General features: G+C 47.1%; 1 protein-coding gene across 1 annotated transcript; it reads right to left on the bottom strand.

Annotated features, from left to right (window-relative positions):
- Positions 1 to 360: 360 nt before the first annotated feature.
- On the bottom strand, positions 361 to 16,349 carry MISP3 (MISP family member 3). The gene is made up of 4 exons (XM_084835796.1): positions 16,297 to 16,349; positions 11,577 to 14,157; positions 8,725 to 8,807; positions 361 to 5,360 (listed from the first exon to the last, which is right to left on the bottom strand). Exons 2-4 carry the CDS (start codon positions 14,119 to 14,121, stop codon positions 5,265 to 5,267), a joined length of 2,724 nt encoding a protein of 907 aa, XP_084691922.1. The 5' UTR covers positions 14,122 to 14,157; positions 16,297 to 16,349; the 3' UTR covers positions 361 to 5,264.
- Positions 16,350 to 25,788: the final 9,439 nt, after the last annotated feature.

Below are 25,788 nucleotides of genomic sequence, written 5' to 3' on the forward strand. Positions count from 1 at the left end.
CTATTCTATGATTCTATGAAGCCTTTGGATTGGCCAAACAGCCTCGTATACTATGAGTAGGGCTGTGCAGACTTGCAGCTTGTTCTTCTTATTGGTGGTGGGTGGGTTGGTTAGGCCAACTGCTGGAAAAACAGGGCGAGAGGCAGTTCTCTCCACCTCTCTATTTTTCAAAAACTTGTACACCGTAGGTCAGTGGTGGGCAACTTGTGGCCCTCACCCTAATGTCAAAATCCCTCTGCAAGTGATCATTTCAGACCTCTGGCAAGAGCAATCTGTCTGTCCCCAGGCATTCTACAAGGCAGGTAGGAAGAGGGAGTGGTAGGAGAAAGGAAAGAGGGCAGCAGGGAGAGAGGGTGTTTTCAGACGGGACTTTTATTGTGCATTTGCTCTGTCTCAAACAGTTTTATAGGTGGTACAGGCAGTGTTGTATTCCAGTTGTTAACCCACGCACCCCGCATTTTCCCAATGCTTTCCCCATCGTTTTTCTTAATACATAAAAATCTATTAAGGACGGAAAGAGAGAATGGCTGTACAATGCCTCTTGATTGTAGTTGTCTGTCTGGAAGCACCCAGAGAGCGACAGAGAGAGATGGGCATGGACCCAGCTACTCTGGCTTCAGCACTACTATGCAGCCCCTGAGAGAATGTGGCCCTTGACAGAAAAAAGGTTCCCCACCCCGCACCTTAGGTGAGCAGATAGCTTTTGTGGTAGGCTTTGCCCCTGGGCCTTGGTTTCAATTCCCAGACCTATCCTGGGTTCCATCTCCCGGGCTCTGCTCAGGTACTAGGATGTCCCCCCACTACCTCAGAGTTGGTAACCTTAATTAGTCAGCTGGCCTCCCTGTGCCTGGTCGGCCTAGACAGGGGTGGGCAACTTGTAGCCATCCAGATTTTTGTTGGCCTAAAACTCCCCTGATCCCTCAGCTATGCTGATTAGGGCTGATGGGAGTTGTAGGCCAAAACGTCTTGAGGGCCACAAGTTGCACACCCCTGGCCTAGAAGAACCTTCTCCTTTCAGCACTTCTGGGTCTAGCCAGTGTACAAATTTCAGGGTGAGGGAAGGGAGTTCATTACTGTTTTTTAAAGGATACTGGTTGTTGCAATTTCGCTAAGATTAGAGGGGGCTGGGGCTTGAGGATTAATCAAGCCCCCTATCTTTCTTCCCCAGAATTAAAGTTTTGGCTCTAGCTTCCAACACTGGCTGCTCACCTCAGGGAACTTATGCTGGAGAATGCACCCTCCAGCTCTAGATTTCAGGATGGTCCCCTACAGCCCTGGCTCGGCACAGACAGTAGCAGTCCTACTTCTAGCCCCGTTCAGTAAGGCCTCTGAAAGGATGCCATCTTTTGACATGAAAAAATACTGCCTCTAACCACCACCACCCCAGCAGACCTAGGCAGAACTTGGCAGAATTGAGGCAGGAGCCATGGAAGAATTTGGTGAGTAATGGGTAGTGGAGAGCATGCGATCAATAACATTTTTTGCTAAGTTGGCTCTGAATTATAAAGGCTTTTCAGACCCCAGCACCTACTACCCTCCAGAATGTGTGTGTTGTTTTGTACTAGAGCAGTAAAATGACACTGGCAACTCAAGCCTTTGCGTTGTATTCACACTCTGGACGGATAAACAGAAGGACTTTTCTGCCTTTCTAAGATAATGGTATTGACACATTCTTCCCTCTGTTACCACTAAACAGAAGAAAGAGGGGGCTAAGGCAAAACAGCCAAGACAGACAGTTCCCATCTTCTGTTATTATATTTTATTGTGCAAAAGATCCCACATTAATTCATTGAAGGTAGTCAAGTCAGATAGCAGTCCTCCGCCACTCAATTGTATTTGAATGCACATAAAATGCCACATTAATTCCTCAAAATTTAATACTTTACAAAGGGAATCCTGTTTTAGATTTATCTCACTAAATAAAAATTAAGCAGATGCATTACTGAGTTGCAGCCAGGAGAAGAGCTGCTAAGAGTGTCTACCAGTGCCAATCCAAAACAGTTTAGTGTAGGAAATCCACCATCAGAATGTTATCCTGCATGTGCCTCGCTCAGATGAAAGAGAGCTGTGGCAGTGAATTGTGTTTCATGGTTCAGACCAGTCTTCCACTGTGCCACCCTTAACAATAACATAACTTACCACTACTTGGTAAAGTCACCTTTGGCTCCTTCTGTTGTGGCTTTAATAACAGTGAAGGGAATCCTACTGGGTTAATTCCCTTGGGAGGGAGAAAGAACCAGAGTAGTCAGTATATCAGTTTCCACTGTACAAGGCAGAAAAAAGGTCAATCACTATGAGGAGTTTCTACAGAGTAGGTTAAAGAGCCAGCCTGCTGCTGCACATATACAAACTGCAGTCTTTAAACCAGGCTTCCCCAACCTAGTGTCCACCAGATGTTTTGTACTCCCATCAGCATGGCCAGTGGTCAAGAATGCTGGAGGTTGTAGTCTAAAACAACTGTGGGGAGGGTACCATGCTGGGAACACTGCTTTAAACTATTCCTTTGAACTAGGGGGTATTCCTTCCTTAGTTAGGGTAGGAATGCATTTACACATCTGAGGGCAGCAAAAGGGCAGTCAAATTTGACTCCTTGGATACTGGGATGTTTTACTAAGTTAATAGTCGGTTAACAGGACCATGTGACCTCCACGTAGACAGGCCACTTCTGCATCGCCAAATAGGAGGACAAAGGAGGATATGCATAAAGATGTGCATACAATTTGCATATGCATACACACACACACATTTAGAAACACTGACTATAATTTAAGTAGAAATGCAATACATCTTACTGTCCTGGGGAAAACTAAGATTGTAACCAATTGACCTGTGTACCTGCTTAGATTGTAGCCCAGATGTTAACTGTTGGTAGGTGACTTCAAGGTCCCTGCTGTCCCTTCTTATGGTTTTTGATCTTAAACTGGATTTGGACTAGACAGTCCTTCAAATAGAGGATGCTTTCAAACAGAGGACTGTCCTCTGATAGACCTTCAAATACAGGACTGTAAAATAGAACAAATGGCCACCCTACCTTTTACACATTAAGATAATTCAATTTGGCGAAAAGAAAAGCTGAACTCTGCCACCCATTTAATTATGTAAATCAAGGAATTGTATATATTTTCTCATACTTTGTGCAATTTATTCTGCAATTTAAAAATATTTTGTTAGTGTTCTGCATAGTTTTGTGTCCTTCCGGTAATTGTGCAGAGGGGCACAAAGTTATGCAGCTACTAGCTCCACCACCTGATCCTTGGAAATCCTATTAAACAATCTTTCCAGCTTCTGAGCTTTCAGCAGGCCTTGCCCACACAATTTCAAGTATCTCTTCATAACCATAAAGGCTAGAAATATTGTTTCTTGATTTGTTTTTAATAAAAAGGGGACGGCTCAAATAAACTGAATTCTGTAGTCAATAACACATTCTGCAACTTTTCTGCATTCTACATGTTTGCAACATAAAGTCAACAGTTTGTGTAATTCAATAACACTCCGTGGCTGTCATTATCCTGAATACCGAATACAAGTGATTAATAGTAATTCCTCCCTGAAGCAGAAGGATAAGTGATTAATATTAGGTAAAACAATCATACACATTTGATAGTAATATATGGTTGAATTTTTGCTTTACAAACATTTGTTTGTGCTTTGTTGTGTTACTCAAACGTTTTTGGAGCTTCTCCTTCCACTGTCTTTCTGGCTGTTTTTTTCTTTAAAAAAACAACAGCAGGGTTCTGAGAAGTTGCTGCAATGGGTTCATAGTATCATGGAATAGCAGAGTTGGAAGGGGCCTATAAGACCATCGAGTCCAACCCCTGTTTGCTTCTAGCTGTGGGGAAAAACAATTGTCCTTTATTTTATCAGTGAGAGAAACTGTTGGGACACTTCCTCCAAAAGTGTTGGGGACTCGTTCTCTCCGTTCTTCTTGTAGCACTTACAGAAGGCAACAATTTGGAGTCACTCTTAATTGAATGACTTTTTAATCTCTGCTGGCATTGATCAAACATTACTTTTGACTGATGGGATTCTTGCTTTGCTGAACGAAAAACTCAGTGGAAAAACATACTCAAAAGGGCGGCTCTGGAGTAGTAAATATTTGCCATTATTCATCCCTGGTGAAATGGTATAACATAATAAGCTGTCTGTGGGCTGGTTCCTACAAGACTTTAATTTTATTTTATCTAGAGTATGAATACCCAAGGACAAAACCAACATGTGACATGTCAAATATGGTCACACCTGAAGTCAAAAACAGGTCCTATAGGAACTGGTGCTCTGATGAGGCTGCTCTCCTGAGGACTATATTGGCCCTCTGCAACCAGTTAACTGCCAGTCCCAACAGGGAAAGGTGTTGCTAGCACAGTTCCTCCATACAGACATGCACCTTAACCACCTCCACAGCATGCCTAGGGTGGTCACTTACGAACCGCCAACAAGAAGGAAATACATCACCCCCCCAAAAAAAAAACAGGACAGTGATTTGCATAACAGTTGTATATGCTAATGTAAATGTATAGATGCAACTTTAGAAATATGTATATTATAATTTAAATAGAAATGCAGTATGTCTCAATATAGCGCAGAAGACTGTGACCAGGAGACCTGTGTGCCTGCTAGTTCAGGGTGCTGTCCAGCTGCTAACTGCTAATGGGCAACAGTCCTTATAGCTCTTTATCTTTAAACTGGAATTGGACAGGGCCTTCAAACAGAGGACTGTCATCTGGCAGCACTTCAACTGGAGGATTGTCCTCTGTAAAAGAGGACACCTGGCCACCCTCACATGCTCCTAGGTGCAGCCACCGCTGCCCCAGTGCATGCCTCCCGCATGGATACACACATGAACTTCTGTGTGCAGCTGCCCAGTATAGGTCTAGCCTAGGAAAAGCCTAGCAAAGAGCTCTGTGTGGAAAGCACTTGGGATGAGGCATTGGTGTCCATCCAGATGTGAAGGGTGAAACTGATATGAATAGTAAGTAATGCTCTGGAACCCGCCCCTTCGTCTCTCCTCCTTGCTCCAAGGAAAAATGTGGGGCAAGGCAGCCATCTATAAACGTTCTTTCTATCTGTGGCCAAAGTGGTTGTGCAGGCAAGCTTTTGAAACAATTGTCAGATCAAAAGGCTGAGTGGAAAGTATACATGATCAGCCCCAGAGGTGTGCTCGCATGGCATGTTATGCTTGTGCAGGGTTGGAGAAGGCATCAGAGAGCCCCCACCATCTTATCCCTGGAGATGAAGCCCACTGCCTCTTCTTGCTGTGGCACCCCCTAATCCTGACTCTCCTGGTTGCCAACAGCCCCCGACTCCCAACGCTGAATTAAGGCACTCCGCTGGCGACGAAACATTCGAGGGCTTCTCTCCAGCTGTGGGGTTGAATGAGGAGCAAGAGGGAGAGAGAGAAAAGGGGAAAGAGTGAGCAAGAGTCTGTGGGGATCAAGAAGAACTCATTGCTTCAATGGAAACACAGTTTTTCCCTAGGGGCAAAACCATCACTTGCTGCTGTTGGGCAGCTCCGTGGGGCCCTGAGAATTATTCAAGGATCCACAGAGCTGAGTTCCAGACCTAAAACACCAGCTGAAAATGCATTTACTTGTGCAATCTTTGGAGGTATAGACAAATGCTTTCTTTGTTTGTCTATTTTTGATGATGGCATTATTGTATTTTATTATATATTTGTGAGCTGCCCTGGGCTCTTTATGACAAAGGGCAAGATAGAAATGTAATAAATGAATAAAGCAATCCCTGATTCATCCCACCCATTCTTCTAGTGCAAATTAAGCTTCATCATGCACCTGGTGAAGGCACATTGTCTTAAGAAGAATCCACAAGTTTAAGGTACCACCATACATTTTGAGTAGTGGTTTGTGCCTATGCACCGCAGTCCTATGCACGTTCACTTGGAAGTAAGTCCTGCTCTGTTCAGTGGGGCTTACTTCCTAGCAAGTGAGTTAAGGACTGCAGGCTTCATGACATGCAAGACATTTTAGTGCTGGAGGCAGAAATAAGGTAGTTACAAGACAGTAATTGCATTATTCAAATTGGTGCAAAATAATGTTGTTCCTTTGGAAGGTTTAGACCAGCCTTCCCCAACCACGAACCCTCTGGATATTTGGACTATGACTCTCATCACCCCCAGCCAGCATGGCCGGGGGGGGGGCATACTGGGTAGGCATGATGGGGGTTGTAGTCCAGCAAATCTGGAGGCAGTGTCGGGTTCAGGTTTCTGAGGGCCCTTGGGCAAGGCACACTCAATGGGCCCCATCCCTCAATGAGTCTGTTTTCTCACTGCCATGGTCATCAGCTGCTCTTGCTCATCACCCTCCTTCTCATCATTGCTGCCACTTGTTTGCTTGACAGGCAGAGAGCCAAGGCGCAAGCAGGCAGGGGCATCTACTGCCCCCCTCACTACCACCACAGAACAAGAAGCAGGTGAAGAAGCAGGCTGCAATGGTGAAGTGGAGGAGCAACTCCAGGGGGCTCCTGTCAGTGGGCCGCTGCAGGGGTTTGGGCCCTTGGCAAGTGCCTAGCCATACCTGCCATTGATACTGGCCCTGCCTGGTAGGGGAAGGCTGAGTAAGAATCTCAAACAAGCTTCCAAAAGTAGGGGCTGGCATGGCTATAGGTTTACACGTGGTACCTGATAATTCAAGTGCATGTTATGTTGTACAGCAGGTGTGGGCAAAAGGTAGATCATCATTCACCAGTGATCCACAGGGCCACCTAGTTTCTGATGGACAACTTGATTCCTACTGGTTGTTGAGATTCTTGCAAACAATATTGGTCTAGGTAGGACTTGATCTGATCCAGCAAGTTACTTCTAATGTTTTGGAGCAGGCCATTGTATCTTCTTGGAAACAAAGAAGGACTGTGGACATTCAAAAATGAAATGGTTGGGTGTGTGTGTTTTACAAAATCATATCAGTAAATGAGCAAAAGAAACAAAGGAATGCCAAGTTTCTTGCTAGCCTTTTTAGCCATATGAAATCAGTCATGAAAAATCTTAAGAATGACAGCTCAGCACTGTTATGTACCATCTGCTTGCCTCTTGCTATCAACAGCAAAGGACACAAAATTTAAATGTGTTACAATAAGCCTATTGAGGTTTTGTTAAAAAGGGGGGTGAGGTATGCAAAGGAGCAGATAACTGACACTGCTTGTTGTTTCCACTGGTGGTGGATTTTGTGTTGCCATTAAGGGCAGCAGCGCTTCAAGCAGATATGACTCATGTGCACAATCCCCCATAGGCTTTTGAAAATTGTAGCTAAGGAGGCTGCCATAAAAAGAAAGGGGGCTGTGTCCTCCCTGTTGTCCCCTCCACTGCTGCCCAAAGTTTGCAAGCTGAGACCAAAATGTCTTTCAAGTCCCACTCATCATGCCTCGCTGTGAATGGGACTTGGATTTCCAGGTAACCTGTTTCAAACTATTGCCATGTCAAGCTTGTGCTTCTCGCTTTACAAAGCTCATTTGAGAGTGTGGCCCCTGTGTCAAGGAACAAGCTTATTTTGCACAAATATTCATAGTGCGGTTACAGTCCTGTAGCTGGCTCAGTCTGTTTATAGTTGTGTGCATGCATACTCCTTAATACAGCACTGGGTTGCTCTGAGTTACTGTAAGGAGATGACAACAAAAGCAATAAAACTAACCTGAGGTTAGTAGTAATAAACAATGAAGAGGTTTCTAGCCCTTACTATTATTTTGGTTTATTTATATGACCCCATCAGTACAAAGTCACAGAAGCAAAACAGACAGGTCTTTTCCCTCCAAGGAATTTCTAATCTAAATAACAGTGAAGGAAAAGTAGCAAAGGGAAGGGAGCTGTAAGGATATGGGTAACAACCAGCAGAGGGGCTGTTGCTCAGTCGTGCTGCTTTGCATGGTTCAGTCCAAGACTGGGTAAGACCCCATCTGAAACCCTGCCAGTTTGTGTAAACCAGGCTTCTCCAATGCGGAACCCTCCAGACGTCTTGGACTGCAACTCCCATAATCCCCAGACAGCATGCTGGCTGGGGATGATGGGAGTTGCAGTGCAACACGCCTGGAGGGTGCCAGGTTGGGGAAGGCTGGTATAAACAGTAATGAGTTATAGGGACCCGTGTCTGACTTGGCAGATGAGTTCCCTATGTCACTAAGCAAAGAGGGGAGCAAAGGGTGATAAGGGATGAGTGAGCGTGAGAGCTAGGTAGGATGCGGGAGATCTGTGATTAGCATCTCCTACAAGTGTGTTTTTTTTTAAGTTAATAGCAGATGTCATGTTGGTCAGTTAGGAGGCATTTATAGTGTTGGTGAACAGATTCCATTCTGTGTGTTGGGTGCCTGGGCTGGGTTTTGGTTGGTTCACAGGTCAGAGAAATATGCTGACTCTGGCCCAGCCACCCATTGCACCCTGGCCCTTGTGTGGTAGTTGTTTTTGTAAGGCAGTTCATTTGAACAAATTTTGCATCTTTTGCTCCATTGTGTATGTGCACTAATATAAAATATTCTTGTCTGCCTGCTGTTACCTTGAGGCACATTTGGAGGTCACCCTGCCTGTTGACACTTCAAGTAAGAATTGCAGTTGTGCATCACAGGGTGTTTTGCCCTCTGCTTTCATCCAGTCTTTGCCACTCCTGTGTGTTTGGGAATGGTAAGTGTTTGCTGGCCCACATAGCCAGACAGTGGCATTCCTAAGCACAGCCACAGACCACCAGTCATAGCTGTGAGACATAACAGTGGCTGCTGTGATGTTACCTGATGGAGGCCATTCACCTGGGAGGTCTCAGAAGGGCTCAGAGGGGGCCACGTGACGTCCAGCTTCTTGCAGGAAGGTCTCTCTGAAAATGAGAAGAGCAGGGCTTAATCTCGGTGATAGAGTACTTCTGAGCATGTGCAGAGTGCATTTCCCTTAATGCTGAATAACCAGAGCCAGTCCACACCCATCTGTGGTAGAGGGAAGGGCTTTAAATTCAGACAGTGTGACTGCGGAACCAGGGAGAGGTCCTTTTTTCCTGCCTGGCAAGCGGCTTCCTGCGTTCTCTGTGAAATTTACAGTTACTGTGCCCTTCTGGGGGTATTTCCTGGTCCCCGGTCACACCCACTGACGACAGGTAGGTAGGTTTCTGTTTCGGGCTTGCCTCAGTTAAAGTTCAGCCCTGTGTTTGCTCTAGCACCCTGGGAAACCTGATAACACCCACTAGGTACACAATCTGACTCTGCTGGATGCCAAGTTCTAGTACTGCAGCTGGGACCCTCATTTATTTATTTTCTTCATCTCCTGCCTTTCCTCCAAGGAGATCAAGGTGGTATTCATGGTCCCCTCCCCCATTTTATCCTTGCAACAACCCTGCGAGGTTGATTAGGCTAAGAGCTGGTGAACCCAGGTCTTCCCAGTCCTAGTCCAACACTCTATCCACTACACCACACTAGATCTTATGTACTTTGTTTGAGGGAGGCAAGGAAATGAGAGCAGAGGCCTCCATGTCAGTCTTAGCCCACCTCTCAAGCACTTAGTGGAGTATCTCCTCACCCAAAAAGCAGAGATGGCCCAACAGATTTTGGTGGCTGAGGCAGGAAGTCCAACGACAAACAACACATGTCTAGACCTTAAGGCTGCCAAAGTATGCTTGAGAATGTGTGGGCAATGCCTGCTGAAATCTCAGAAGCTGGCTGGGTAAGATTTTCACACAATCACAAAACACGGCTTGAGCCCCTGCATATTTCCTTGACTTTTTTCATAACCAGCAAAAGATGGAATAAATTATGCTGAGCAGTAAGGAGTTCATCATAAATTATGCAACTTATCATGCACTATGTAAATCTGCATACTTTACACAAATCACAGAACTGATCTTTTCTTGGCACTGAATTTAGATTCTTCTTCCTTTTTGACTGCAGGAAACGCACAGACTTGGCTGAGGTCAAATCATGCACAGATTAAGGAGCAAGTGCATGACACATACAGACCAAGACCTGTCTCTATTTCCAGTTACACATTTGTACACACTAGGCATAAATATGGGGTTTGTGCATGTATGTGTGGTGCACCACACAGGCACACATAAATGTGTCTACTTCAGGTTCATGAATGCAAGCACCACACTAAACGAATAAGGCATATACATGTATATACACACAGATGTGCAGTTACATCATTATCCCACATAAAAAATGTGCATTTGATAGATGTGGGCATCTGTGCCTTGAATGTACAAGAGAAACTGGAGACACACAGAGCATAGAGGCAGGTGCAAGGTTCATGCATATAGAACTCCAAGCACAAATGCACATTCACTGGTCTTCTGAGGGCCAAACTAGACGTGCTGATGGCAGTTCCACATGTTTAAACATAGAACTCCCTCAACCATGCAGGAGGAGTCGGGTCGAGTGTCTGGTTTTAGCAGCCCTTCATCCCAAATTCTTTTCACCCAGCTAAGGTCACTTCCTGTATTGGAGCTCAGCAGAGGGGAAATGTACATGGGGAAGAAGCTATTGGGAAGTAAGCGGAGTGGGGGAGGGTTTTACATCATCTTGTGCCCCCTGTGCTGTTAAAACCACACACGCATGCACGCACATGCATTTCTATGACTGGGGCAGTTTGGTGTTAAAGCACACAGAGCAGCCACTGTCATATCAAGTTTGGCTCCGAGAAAACACCAAATGTTACATCACTCCCAGAGATGCTTCTGTGCACTGCAGATTGCTTTACTTTGCATCTTGATTTAGAGTGTTCAAGGAGCACTGTACACATTGTTTCAGTCATCCTTACAACAACCCTGGAATGCAGGCCGGTATTCACCCCATGATGGGAGTTGCAGTCCAGTGCATCGGGTCAGGGAAGGCTGATGCACAGCTTTCTCAGTTCACTTCCTACACAAGCTGACATAGGGTCTTGCCCAAGAAAATCCCTGCCACACAATAAAGCAGCCGCTTCCTTAAGATGCCACAGCACTCTTTGCCACTACACAGCTACTCTCAAAATTAAAGAGTATAAGAAGAACCCCGCTGGATTAGACCAAGGGTCCACCAAGCCCAGCATTGTGTTTCCAACAGTGGCCAACCAGATGCTTCTGGGGAGCCCACAAGGGGGGCATGAAGGCAACAGTCTAACCGTGCGAGTGTTATTTGGAGGTACACTGCCCCTGATCATGATGGGAGTTCTATTTAGCTATCACAGCAAATGGCTGTTGATAAACTGCTCCTAAGAGAGTTTGTCTAATTCCCTTTAAAAACATCTAATCCAATGGCCATCAACACATCTTATGGGAGCGAATTCCATAAGTTAAGTATGAGATGTGTAAAGAAGTACTTCCATGTGTCCATTTTTAAATCGTCAGCCTATCGATTTCATTGGTTGATGCCAATTTCTTCGTCCCCACTTCCGCACAGTCCAAGGCAGACTTCCACAATCTGGTGCCCTCCAGGTGTTTTGGACCACAGCTCCCATTGTCCTTAAACATTGGCCATGCTGGCTGGGGCTGATGGGAGTTATATTCCAAAACATGCAGGGTACCAGGTTGGGGAAGGCTATTTGAAACTAGGCACCAGCCACTTTTTCTTTCATGTCGCTCCCCCCCCCTTCGTCTCACCCCTCTGCCACCACTTACCTGGCTGGGTGGGCATCTCCTCCTCCTGATCAGAGATCTCTGCTGGGCGACAAGGCAATGCTGAGCCATACAGGTGGTACCTCTGCCTTTGCAGCTCCCGTTCCCGTTCCTGGGCCTCCTGGACCTCCTGCTCCAGCAGGAACTGGGGACTTTTGGCATGCAAGCAGAAGAAGGGGTTGGCGGAAGAGGCCCTCTCTGGTGGGAGCTGTTGGGATTGAAGCAAAGGCCCAGAGTCCAGGATGACCATGTTGGCAGCATGGTTGGCCTCTGCAAAGGATGGGCCCCTCATCCCTTCAGCGCTGCTGCTGCACACCATCCTCCTGGAGGCCAGAGCCTCTGGGCTGGAGTGCTGTTCAAAGATCATCTTCTTCTCCTGCAGCTCTTGCGGTGTGCCACGGTCATAGGCCCCCCTAACCTTCCCCAGCTGCACTAGGTCCTCTTCGCGCCGACATTCTCGCTGGATCTCCCGCTGCATCTGGGCCCCGGCCCACTGGCGCTCCTTCTCCTTGGGCAGCACGGAGGACGCCATGCTTTGATTCAGGATAGGCCTGATGCGCACCTCCACATACTCCTGGGTGCCCCGGGGGCTGGCCAAGCCCCTTTCCCGCCTCAGGAGCTCTTCCCGTTCGAGGTGAAGACGGATCTCTCGCTCAATCGGGGTCTCTGGATGATTAGAGGCATTTCCCATCCACTTCGTGGGCCAACTGGAGCCATTGGTCACCAAGGGCTCACCGGAAACTGGGATGGCACAAACTGGATCTGCAGCACTCACCAGATCGTCAGTATTGGCAGGGTCCCCAGCATCAACCAGCAATCCCTTGCTGGGATTCAGACTGGAGCCAACGTGCTCTGAAGCAGCAATGGGATATGCACTACTGGCTAAATCTTGGGAGTCTGCTCTGTCCCTGGCACCAAGCGGATCTTCAGCACTTGCGAGAACCATGGCACCAGCTGGGTCCCTTGTACCAGTCAGCCTTTCCAAGCCAGGTAATTCCTTCGTCAGGTCTTTGGCACCAGCTGGATCTTTTGCACCCTCCCGATGCCTGGCGGTTTCGTCAGGCTCGGCGTCCCTGGTTGCTTCCTCCCCTCCCCTCTCAGATTCCAGCTCAGCCTTGATGCCAGCCTCACCCTGGAGTTTACTGCTATTACTGCTGGCTCCGCTTGATTCATGAATAGCCAGTCCTTCCCTGCCTTCCCCGTCACACGCAGCAGCCAGGCCCTGGTGGGCAGGTCCATCAGTGACACTAGTTGCCACAGGAGACGGAGCTGGCACTGCTGCTGGCACCTGGGCAGTGGTGTCATAACCTGTAGCTGCTGCCCTCTGCTGGCAAGCGGTGTCGGCATCTGGCCACAGGTCTGCTAATGCCAAGGAAGGTGTAGATGGGGCACAGGTACTGTCTTGGGCGACCTCCTCCTCAGTTGCCTGGGGGTTGTGCACCGAGCCCTCCCTTGGGATCTGCCCATTCAGGTTGCCCAAGTATTCCTCTGAAGCTAGTGACGGCTTTCCGTCACTACACATTCTTTCCTCCTCACTGCTCCCTGTAATTTCTTGGCAGCCTGGCTTGTTGCCTTCATTAATCTTGGCAGCATGAAATAACTCAGTAGAGGAAACAGAACTGGGAGGGTGGTTAGAGAAGACTAAACAGTCTTCCTCCCATGGCTGCTTTTGAGAATTTGTCCCCAGAAGCAATACGCTAGGGGAGTCAGGCAAAGCCACAGCAGCACAGCCAGCTTGGCTGTTCTCCCTGCTGCAGACTGCTGGTTTGGGGCTACCGGCAAGTTCTGGTTGCCCTGGAGATCCTGGACACTCACCAAGAGGCTGTCCATGGCTATCCCCAGTGCCACTCTCCTCCCTCATGTTCGGTTGACTTGAGATGCTGGTGGATTTCTGTCGCTCTGAAGAAATGTCTGAGGTATCGCCATCACGAACAAAAGGACTTTCTTTTGCCTCCTGGCCAAGTTCTAACTGTTTCAAGGAGTCAGTAGGTGTAATTGGGTCCTTCTTGTGGCAGTGGTAGCACCTGCCCTCTTCCCCTTGGACCAGCTGGACTGAGGTTCCAGCAGGACTCGGTAGCTCTGAGAAGGCATCCAGTGTCTTGCCATGGCACTCAAGATGGCTGCCCTCTTCCCCTTGGGCCATGGGGCTTGATGTTTCATCAGCTTTCAGTTGCTCCAAGGAGGGATCTGGCATCTTGTTCTGATGAACAGAACAGCCATTGTCCTGCTCTTGGTTTGGTTGGTTTGAGACATCTGCCATTTTAATCTCTTCTGAAGGCATGGCTGTAGATGGGGAGTCCTTCTCAAAATGGCTGTCTTTCTGTTCTGAGCTGGATGATGCTTCCAGTACATTGTCTTTGGCAAGGGAACTGATGGCACCGTCAAGTGGGGGAACCAAGGAATCGTCTGGTGCAATGGTTACAGGGACGTTCTTCGCCATGTGCCTGCTCTCCACCATGTCACTGAAAACGTCCTCTTCAGAGCTCTCCTGGCCTCTGTGGCACAGACCAGTGGCGGCGGGAGGCAGTGGGAGAGTTTCTGTGGACATCTGGGGTAGTGTGTACCTCTTCTGTGTCCAAGAAACCTGGAATAAAGGCATCCATCTCTTTACTGTGGTTTCCTACTTTGCAGGGGTCACCCTGATCTAAAGAAAGAATGAGGTAATGGCTCCCCCTCCTGGCAATGGGATGACAACACTGAAGGGCACTGAAGCAGGGCCGGCCCAAGGTATTTCACTGCCTGAAGCAGAGCAGCAAATGCCCTCCCCCTCCCCCGCATCAAGGGCAATAGCATCCAAAACCAGCCACGTTATTTTGGCACATGAAGCATAAAAACCCACAAGCACTTGTCCCCATCCCTGGCAGTAAAAACACAGTGATGGTGATGATAACTAACCATTTGCTGCCCTTTCAGGACACCCCAGATCTGCCATCTGAGGCAGCTGCCTCACTCTACCTAATGGCAGGGCCAGCCCTGCATCGAAGCTTGCAGAGGCATGGAGTGGAGTTCTTGCTAAATGCAATCTTACCCATATATGCAGTGAGCTGGTAGAGAATGGGACTGGCGTGCTGCCCATCAGGGAAATCTGGGTGCTGAATGGGTGGCCAGCTGTGTAAGGGCAATTTTGTGTGTGCATCCAACCTTCCCCAACCTGCTGCCCTCCAGATGCTTTGGACCAGCTCCCATCAGCCCCAGCCAGCATGGCTAATGGTCAGGAATGCTGGGAGTTGTAGTCCAAAACATTTGCGGGGTGTGTGTGTCCGGCTTGGGGAAGACTGTTTTATCCTCTTCTTTGGCTCTTTCCCTTACATACTAGCTTTTAACCCTTGCCAGTTCTCACCAGCAAAGATGAATACAGGAGGGTCTCCTTTCTCACCCAGCTTGCTCTGGGTTTTCCTCCCTTCTTCAGTCATCCCCATCAGCAACTTCCTGCGAATCTGACCTGTCTTCAGGTGAGGGTCATAGCTAGGTGATAGAGCAGATGCCTTGCATGGGACAGACCAGGTTCAGTCCCTACCATCACCACTTAAAGGCTTGCAGCAGTAGCAGGAAGCTGAGAAAGTTTACCACTTGCCGGGATGGACTAGTGGGGTTCTGTTGTGACTCTGAAAGCCAGATTGTCCTATACTTATATCCTTAGCAGGCAGCAATAGCGTTTCAGCTGTAGGAGGTGGGGCAGAGGTAACTCAGCAGAGAGGCCAAGATTAGAAAGCCTGCTCTTAGATATATAATATATTCAAAGATTAAATTGCCCCTGGCCAAAAAAACCTGAACAAAGTAGATGGAAAGAGTGTATTTAAGAGTGTCTGTTTTGGTAGCTTCTTATACCTCATAGTAACTAGAGCAATGTTATCACTGCAGATCAACCGGCGGCAGTGAGTTGGCCAGAAAGACTTTTATATAGGTGATCTGAAAAACAGTGTGGGGGAAGGAATGTCCTCCATACCTCCCAAAATATGCTTCTGTTAGCAGGAAATTGGCTCCTTTCTTCATGAGGGGTGGGGGAATAAATGTCTATACTGACAGACAAAAATCAGGAGGTTTATACAGAGAAAAGGCTGCAGTGGACTGCAGACATGAAGACGTAAACATGCAGCTACAGGACACCTTCCCAACATAACAGCCCTGCTGGATCAGGCCATGGGTCCATCTAATCCAGCATTCTGTTCACACAGTGGCCAACCAGCTGCCTCTGGGAACATGAGTGCATAGCCCTTTGTTGGCTTGTAGGTGGTAATACAGAGGAAGCAAGAACACATCCCATTAGCAAAACAGAAAAAAGAAAAGTACATTTGTGAAAAGCAAAAGGAAAAACATCTTTATCAATCCTATGGTAATGAGGGCTTTTTAGCCAACAAAACAATGACCCCCATGGCTCAGAGAGAAGATGCATGTTAGGGTGGCCTTGATGTCACGTCATGCCAACAATTGACAGGTTACAAAGCACTGGGATGGAGGATAGATTAGACAGACAGACAGAAGGGGCAGCATTCCTTGGGAAGATGCAGCTCCAATCCCTGCAACACCAGAGCCTGACCATATGTGCCCCTAATCCATTTTTTTCTTTCTTTCCTTCCACCCACCCTCTTCCAGCAGTTCTCCTCTGGATTAACCGATGGTGCTGACTGCCTGCTGGCGGATTGCCCTTTCCATCCCTGCAGTCATGCCCCCCCCACACACACACTCTGTTTCTTTCCAGTCTGGCCACTGGGGCTCCTCTTACCTGTCGCTGGCGCTCTCCAGATTCTGTCTGGCCAGAGCTGCGGACCCCTAGCCTGTCCCAGCAGGAGGTGCTTTCCTTGTGCTTTATGTTCAGCCCCTGAGCCAATTACACGCCCAAGGCTAATCTGCTGGCAGGAGGCAGCCTTGCTTCTGTACAACTCCAAAGAGTTGCCAAGAAAATGCACAGCCCTAGGGCCACCCCTCCCCGAAACACGAAACACAGTCACACAACAAAGCACAGGCAGCTGGGCAACAGCATTAACTATTAACCATGCGCAAGGGGCATTCTTAGAGAAATGAATGGAGGAATCCACATCTGTCAATGGCCATTAGCAACAATGTCTGAATGGAGCCTCCATGTACAGAAGCAGTATATCTCTTGATGCCAGGTGCTCTATTAACAGGGCTTGTGGGCTTTTCAGAGGCATCTTGTAGGCTAGTGTTGGAAGCAAGATGCTAGAATAGCCAAATCCTTGGTCAGATCAGGCAAAGCAATTTTTATGATTTTTTGCTTGTGAGTTGTGTACTTGTGGAGTATGCAGATTTCTTCAGCATCAGAATCTCTGACCCACTTCCTACAGAGAGTCCAGGGGAGTGGGAAACATTAGAAGTTCTCAGTGTAGGCAGGGTCCTTGTTCCACTTTTACCAAGGTCAGGAACACCTCCTCCTCACTACCTGCCCGTATGCCTGCTCTGCCTCTTCACAGCTAGGATTCCTGTCCCCTGCCCTGAGCAGGGGAGAAGCCATGCCCAAATGGGTTGGGGGAGTCCCTTCCACCATGATGCGGAGGAAAGTGGACAGAGAGAAGCTTTTCTCCCTTCTCTTGTAATACTAGAACTCAAAGCTTTTCTGCGCAAGGCATTAGTTGTGGGCTCATCAATCCCTACTCACGGTTGTTTACAGGTTCTTTAGACAACGACATGACCCTCCAGTTTTGCTTGTGTTTCTGTGAGGTTTTTTTGTAGTAGGGAAAATGGGGTATTATTTCTGATTGGTGAAAGAAAGCAACATTTCCTCTTGTGTATTTGTGCTATTCCACTATACCACAGTGCCAGCTAGAGGTTATGTAGCAGGAAAGGAAATGCTGCTCATGTAGTGCTCGGATCTCAACTCTTGTGATGAAACCAAAAGTAGATGCAGCGGATTAACAGCCTCGTGTAGAAAAGCCCCCAGTGTGGTCTGAATGGTGAGAAGCTCAATGAAGCTCAGTGAAGCTCAATGAAGCTCATTGGTGAGAAGCTCAATGAAGCTGAATGGTAAGAAATGCAGGACTAGGATGCTCAGGTGTCCTACATTACAGAGGACAGTTCTATATTTGAAGCACTGAGATACCTTTGTTTGAAGGCATCCTCTGTTTGAAGGGCTGTCCAGTCCAGTTTAAAGAGAAGGAACCCTAAGAAGGGAGAGAAGCAGGGGCCTTGAAGTTGCCCACTGACAGACACTTAGTATCCAAGCAGCAGACTGAGCAGGCACACTGGTTACGTGCTCACAGTGGGCTTCTCCACATGGGGGTTTTATCCTGCAATTGAGATTGGTTACTCACGGTGGTTTACAAGTCCTTTACATAATGTCGTCAACCTCCAGTGCCTCTCCCATGCTTTCCAATAATTTCCACGGCTTTATTTGAAATGGAGATAATGAGGTAATAAAAAGAAGCGGTTTGAATTTGTCCGTGTAAAGAGGGTGTTGTAACAATGGCGCCATCTAGTGGCTGTATAATGAAATATATAAAACTTGCAGATAAAGCCAATCCTCCAGAAAAAAACAGGAAGTATGTGTGAAGGAGCCCACCTTAATCTCACAAAGAATCTGAAAGCAGAAGCCCTGGTAAAGTTGAGGGATAAAAATCCTGATGTGGAGAAGCCCAGTGTTCCCAGCTATGGTGAGATGGATTGGATTCCTATTCAATATAGTAATTATTTCTGAATTAGCATCTATACATCCAAATTAGCATATCTATTTCCTCTTTTTCGGCAATGCATTTTCTCCTTTTTGGCAATGCATAAGTGGTCACCCTATTCAGACAAAAGGAAGCACTTCTTCACGCAGTGCATAATTAAACTATATAATTTGCTACCACAGCACGTCGTGATGGACACTGACTTATACAGCTTTCAAAGAGGACTAGACAAATTCATGGAGGATGAAACTCTCAGTGGCTACTACTCCAGGATCAAAGACAACATGCATCAGAATACCAGCTGCTGGGGAACAACAGCTGGGGAAGTCTGTTGCCCATTTGTGGGCTTCCCATTGGGTCATCTGGTTGGCCATTGTGAGAAACAGGATGCTGAAATAGATAGGCCTTTGGATTGATCCAGCAGGGCTCTGATGTTCAGTCTATATTGTATTGCTGTCGAGGTGGTGAAGCCTCTGCCACTGACCAGATCTGCTGGTGTGAGGACACTCCTTGTTCACAAACATTAGAACTGCTCAGGGGAGAAAGCTGTCATCAACAAAAAGATCTTACAGACCAGCAGTTCCGGTGATACAAGACAATTGTCAGTTTGGTGAGTAGAACATCTCACACAAGCCCTATTTGAGGTGGAACTGTGTGGGGCCAACTGAAGACTTGGAGCAGGCCACAGAATATAGGGAACCTTACAGGGCAGAAAGGGGCAGAGCAAGCTGATGTTCAAGGTAGGCCTCCCCCCTCCATTGGTAGACTCCTGGCTGATATTTTAAATTTCCCACAATGCCCCAGCGCGGCACTGCATCAGGTCTTCCAAAGCAGTGTGGGAAATTTTAAAATGGCAGGTGGCTCCCAGACCCAGCAGCCTGTCACAGGGAGCCTGGCCAGGCCTGGTGTTAGTAGTGAGCCCTAATAGGCCCATGAATGAGGCAGGGTGATGCCACCATAAAAACCTCACCTGGAAGCACCTGCAGGCTTATGGCATCATCGCCTGGACTCATTCATGAATGTTTACGGGGATCCAGTTGTTGTCCTCATCCACTTGTAGCCTTCCTGTATTTTCCCACTGCTTCTTCCACCCCCCCCCCCCCGGAAAATCTGTTAAGAAGGAAAAGATGGGAGAGGTGCACAGTGCCTTCTGATTGGTAGAGCTAGGACCCCTCTCTCTGGAAGCACCTGCAGCGATAGGGAAAGCATCCCCTGCTAAATTTCTGCCTGCCTCATGTGGAAGCACCCTGCATCTCCAGGCTAGGAAAATCTTAACCTGCTAACATTTCCACCTTTTCTCGCAGGGGGGTTGTGTGGAGGTGGTGGAGAGAGAGGCTGAGGGAGGGAGAGAGGGAGAGAGCTCAGGTTCTATTGTTTGATGGGATTAGAGGACGCTCAGGGACTTGAATAACTTGCACTCAGACTGAGAGGCTTTGCACAACCACCCTTCACTGCCTGGCATAGACTGGATCCACCTGCCACGTTGTGTGCAGCTGGGTGGGGCGGGGGGTGGGCAGCCATGGTGCCTGGAGGTGCCAAGCTCAACCTAGGCCCTTTCCGGGATCGGAGAGTTACAAAGTCACCTCCTGTCCTACGCACATTATAATTACCCAGGCTGGAACTGGACAAATCCAGATTCTAGAGCCCTGTAGCAATGGGGAGGAAATGTTCCTTCAAAGTGTTTTCACGTCACCCAGGAGAGATTGGGATCAGTTCTGTGAATGGAAGGGGGAGGAAAGCACCAGGGAAAAAGGAGAGAGGGAGACAGAGCCCAAGGTCAACTGCACAGGCTGAGCCTGACCGCCCCAGCTGCCCAGAGGTACACTGCGGGGGAGGGGGCAAAGCGGGGGAACAGCAATATAATTAGGGGTGTCAATGAAGCCGTATGTGATTCAAGACACCCCACATTCCTTTGCACATAGTCTGAGAGTTGGGCCCCAGCACCCTCTGAGATGCTGCAATAGATCTTGGGATGCTCTCCTCAGATCATGAGGTGCAGCTGCTTGAGGTAGCCAAATGCCCTGGACTGCAGTGAAAATGACACTAACACAGTACAGGCCGTATAGGGGAAGCACAGTTCCAGGCTCCTCAGCTCAATGTTTAAATTGTCTTAGGGGAACAGAGATCTGTCATACCCAGTTGTGATTTGTCATGCCAACATGCTTCTTTCTCACACTTAGCCCCAATCCTTTCCACACCAGGGCCCTTAGTTGTGCTGAGAGATTGCTCTACAGCATCCTTGTAAAGAAACCCAGCGTTATATCTCTTGGATAATGCAATGTAATCGGGTGGAGGGGCAGCCAAATGTCTTGGGCTGACCCTGCATACTGAGTAGTTGATGAAAGATTCTACCATCTCCTATCCCAACACCCTGTCAAGTCAACCGAGAAGAATGTACTTCTATTTCTGTCTTGCTAATCGCCAGCCCTGCCTTGCTGGCCCAGTGTTTGGTACACAGCCGTCTTTAGAGCTCTAAGCTCCTTAATATTCCTGAGAGAAGAAAGGGAAAGCCTCAAGGAGGAGCTATGAACTGTGGGGTGGAACGTCAAAGAATCACAGGCTCCTCAGGCAAACAAAAACCAGCTTTTAATGGTTAAAAAATACGCAGCTGGGTGACCGAGTCTCTAATTTCAAAAGAAGGTTCTGCCAGATGTTATGTCTTACACCGCCTGACCTGGAGCATCTCTACATCAGCCTAAAATTCCGCATTTAAAACAGGGCTTTCTGCTTCTGTTTTAAATGCAAGATTACAACAGACTCCCTTTACACGCGCTTCCTCCTCCCCCTCCTTTTCCCCCTTATCTGAGTCTTCCATATGTTTAATCATACAACCGCTACATGGTGCTGTAGTTTAGCTTCGCTTATTGTAGGTTTTCCTTTTTCAGGAGGGAACTCAAGCACTGTAATTTGATAGCTCATTATCTCCAATCTTTTAAAAAATAGAATAAAAGTAATTTCGTATGGGAGATGCACTGGAGGTTGATGACATCATGTAAAGGACCCACAAACTTCCATGAGTAACCAAGCAGGATAAAATCTCGCTGTGAAGAAGCCCCTGGAAGCCCTTCTCTTCTATCCAGATGTATGGAAGCTGGTTACCCTGATTCAGCAGGTAAAGGAAAGGCACTCTCATTTAGTTCACATGTTCCAAGACTCAGCCATAGAGCTGAAAATGTGTTTCAGGGCCAAACCCTGTTGAGACCATGCTTTAATGGGGCTTTCTGCTTCCATTTTAAAAGCAGGTCCTGCTGAAAGCACCATGGCATCGCAGTGGATATCTGGACACAAAGGTATTCCTGTTTATCACTTACACAAGTGAAATGTAAATGCAAAGACAGGTGTTAATAAGAGTGGTGGAAGTTGGAAGAAAGAAGTAGAACTAGGCAGAACTGTTCTATCTGATAGTGTGTTGGAGAGACAAATCCAAAAACACACAAGGGTGGGATCCAGATTTAGGCATGTGCAACTTTACGGGCATAAGAATTCCCCATCCCCACCTCCTGAAAATGCTACAGAGGGTTGGCAGGCCCTGATGACTATCTTACCTGTTCTCTAGGGACCAGGGCATTTAGGAAGGAAATAAGTTGGAAAGTTGGCAGATTAGTAGCAGGCTGGAAAAGAGATGAGAGCACACTCTGTTTGGCTTGTGGCTTACATGTTGTTCAGTCGTTAAGTCGTGTCTGACTCTTTGTGACCCCATGGACCATAGCACGCCAGGCCTTCCTGTCCTCCGCTCTCTCCCGGAGTGTGCTCAAGTTCATATTCATTGCATCGGTGATGCTATCTAGCCATCTCATCCTCTGCCGTCCCCTTCTCCTTTTGCCTGCAATCTTTCCCAGCATCAGGGTCTTTTCCAGTAAGTTTTCTCTTCGCATTAGGTGGCCAAAATATTTGAGCTTCAGCTTCAGTATCTGTCCTTCCAATGAGCAGTCAGGGATGATTTCCTTTAGGATGGACTGATTTGACCTCTTTGCAGTCCAGGGGACTCGTAAGAGTCTTCTCCAGCACCACAGTTTGAAAGCATCAATTCTTCAGCGCTCAGCCTTCCTTATAGTCCAAATCTCACAGCCATACATTACTACTGGGAAAACCATAGCTTTGATTATACGAACCTTTGTCGGCAAGGTGACGTCTCTGCTTCTTACTATGCTGTCTAGGTGTGCTATAGCTTTCCTCCCAAGGAGCAAGCATCTTTTAATTTCATGGCTACAGTCACCGTCTGCGGTGATCTTGGAGCCCAAGAAAGTAAAATCTGTCACTGCTTCCATTTCTTCCCCTTCTATATGCCAGGAAGTGATGGGGCCAGATGCCATGATCTTAGTTTTTGTAATGTTGAGTTTCAAACCAGCTTTTGCACTCTCCTCTTTCACCCTCAACAAGAGGCTCTTTAGATCCTCTTCGCTTTCTGCCATTAGGGTGGTATCATCTGCGTATCTGAGATTGTTGATAATTCTCCCGGCAATCTTAATTGCGACCTGTGATTCATCCAACCCGGCGTTTCTCATGATGTACTCTGCATATAAATTAAATAAGCAGGGCGACAATATACAGCCTTGTCGTACTCCTTTCCCAATTTTGAACCAATCGGTTGTTCCATGTCCGGTTCTTACTGTTGCTTCTTGACCCTCATACAGGTTTCTCAGGAGACAGGTAAGATGGTCTGGTACTCCCATCTCTTTAAGAATTTGCCAGAGTTTGTTGTGATCCACACAATCAAAGGCTTTAGCGTAGTCAATGAAGCAGAAATAGACGTTTTTCTGGAATTCTCTTGCTTTCTCCATGGTGCAGCGAATGTTGGCGATTTGATCTCTAGTTCCTCTGCCTCTTCGAAACCCTGCTTGTACTTCCAGTAGTTCTCGGTTCACATGCTGCTGAAGCCTAGCTTGTAGGATTTTGAGCATAACCTTGCTGGCATGTGAAATGAGTGCAATTGTGCGGTAGTTTGAACACTCTTTGACATTGCCCTTCTTTGGAATTGGAATGTAAACTGACCTTTTCCAGTCTTGTGGCCACTGTTGAGTGTTCCAAATTTGTTGGCATATTGAGTGCAGCACTTTAACAGCATCATCTTTTAGGATTTTAAATAGCTCAGCTGGAATACTGTCATCTCCGCTAGCTTTGTTGTTAGTAATGCTTCCTAAGGCCCATTTGACTTCACTCTCTAGGATGTCCGGCTCAAGTTCAGTGACCGCACTATCATAGCTATCAGGGACATTCAGATCTTTCCTGTATAGTTCTTCTGTGTATTCTTTCCACCTCTTCTTAATCTCATCTGCTTCTGTTATGTCCCTGCCTCCTTTGTCCTTTATCATGCCCGTCTTTGCACAAAACGTTCCCTTGATATCTCCGACTTTCTTGAAAAGATCTCTAGTCTTTCCCATTCTATTGCTGTCCTTGATTTCTTTGCATTGTTCTTTTAAGAAGGCCTTCTTGTCTCTCCTTGCTATTCTCTGGAACTCTGCATTCAGTTGGGTATATCTTCCCCTTTCTCCCTTGCTTTTCGCTTCCCTTCTTTCCTCAGCTACTTGTAAAGCCTCATCAGACAGCCACTTTGCTTTCTTGCATTTCTTTTTCTTTGGGATGGATTGAGTTGCTGCCTCCTGAACAATGTTACGGACCTCCATCCATAGTTCCTCAGGCACTCTGTCTATCAGATCTAATCCCTGAAATCTATTCCTCACCTCCACTGTATATTCATAAGGGATATGATTTAGGTCATACCGGAATGGTGTAGTGGTTTTCCCTACATTCTTCAATTTAAGCCGAAATTTTGCAATAAGAAGCTCATGATCTGAGCCACAGTCAGCTCCAGGTCTTGTTTTGACTGACTGTATGGAGCTTCTCCATCTTTGGCTGCAAAGTACATAATCAATCTGATTTCGATATTGACCATCTGGTGATGTCCATGTGTAGAGTCGCCTCTTGTGCTGTTGGAAAAGAGTGTTTGCTATGATCAGCGTGTTCTCTTGGCAAAACGCTATTAGCCTTTGTCCTGCTTCATTTTGTACACCAAGGCCATGCTTGCCTGTTATCCCGGTGATTTCTTGACTTCCTACTTTAGCATTCCAATCCCCTATGATGAAGAGGACATCTTTTTTTTGGTGTTAGTTCTAGAAGGTGTTGTAGGTCTTCATAGAACCAATCAACCTCAGCTTCTTCAACATCAGTATTGTTAAAGCGTTTTGCAAATGAAAAGTACTAAATAGCTGTGGGAAGCAGAATGTGTATAAGGAAGGATGGCACATTTGTTGGGACAGTAGGTTTTGAAATATGGGAGTGCAACAAGAGCATTGGGATACGATCAAGATGAGACACCAGCAATGGAAATGGGGGAGGAGGGAGGAGGCTGCAAAAGAAGACCAGAAAGCAGACACTGTATTTGCTTGCCAGCAGGGGGTGCAGCAGGACTAACCAGAAATGCTCCCAATGCAGTGAGTGACTTCTCTTCCACCTGTAAAGCCGGGGGAAACAGAAGCGACCAGATTGAAAGCTGTTCAGTTCAGGTCTAACACTTATAGTGAAGTGTTCCAGTGTACTCACTTTTAAGAGCTAGGGTCTGCACACCTCATGGATGAGAACTTGCTGAGACACTCTCGCATTAGTTACAGGTTCTGTTTGGCTCTTATCTTTCCTCCAAGGAGCTCAGCGCTTTTCAGCCTTACAGCAATCTTGCGAGGTAGGTCACAGGATCATGGCTTATACTAAGTCAGGCCATTGGTCTTTCTCGCTTGGTATTACGTTGACCGGCGGCAGCTCTCCAGGGTTTTAATCAGACGTCTTTTCCAGCCCTACCTGGAGATACCTGGGATTGAACCTGGGGCCTTCCACATGCAAAACATGTGCTCTAGGACTGAGCTTTGACCTTTCTCTAAGGTCAGGCTGGCAGATAGGGACTGGCCATTGCTCCTTCATAAGGCCCGCAAGCTAGGTTTTGAACCAGATTTCCGCATATCCAAGCCCAACACTGTCGCTGCTGCTATACCACACATGGCTGACATATGTGCTTTCCAGAGCTCAGGTGTCTGCAGTTAGATAAAACATTTGTTAAAAAGCAGCTGTTACTATATTACCTGTGGGCAGTTTGTATGTCAAACGACGAGATTGTCTGTTAAAAATACTGTCCAGCTTTTCACCAGGGTGTGGAAGTTAAAGAGCTAAGCAGTAAGAACTGGAGCAGCCACAATCTCAGAGGTATCCAGACCCTGATCATCCCATCTGCAAGGGCATTTCACATAGCAGATGGTGTTAGATGTACTGACTCAGTACACATGCTCAAGCTGCACCTATAATGCTGTCTTTCTTTCTTTCTTTCTTTCTTTCTTTCTTTCTTTTTTCTTTCAGTACAGGCCTGTTTCTATGCCTCTTAACATAGCCTTCCCCAAATTAGTGCCATCCAGATGTGTTGGACTGCAACTCCTATCATTCCCAGCCACGCTGGGAATGGGAATGAATGGAGTTGTGGTCAACACATCTGGAGGGCACCAGCTTGGGGAAGCCTGCTAAGATCAGCCTGACAAACAAATGTAGAAGATGAATCTTTTCCTGCCTCTTTTTAATCTCCATTCTGGGATAAGATGCTTTTTTTCATGCCA

The sequence above is a fragment of the Heloderma suspectum genome, chromosome 2 (genome assembly GCF_057233095.1).
Source record: "Heloderma suspectum isolate Gila_16-S chromosome 2, 16-S_ref, whole genome shotgun sequence".
Lineage (NCBI taxonomy): Eukaryota > Metazoa > Chordata > Lepidosauria > Squamata > Helodermatidae > Heloderma > Heloderma suspectum.

Excerpts from the sequence above, each read along its gene's own strand:
- MISP3 (XM_084835796.1), bottom strand. The coding sequence starts at position 14,121 with ATGTCCACAGAAACTCTCCCACTGCCTCCCGCCGCCACTGGTCTGTGC. Across the intron at positions 8,808-11,576 it reads GGAGATGCCCACCCAGCCAG|AGAGACCTTCCTGCAAGAAG; the intron begins GTAAGTGGTGGC and ends TCTCATTTTCAG. Across the intron at positions 5,361-8,724 it reads AGGTGAATGGCCTCCATCAG|CTGGAGAGAAGCCCTCGAAT; the intron begins GTAACATCACAG and ends TCAACCCCACAG.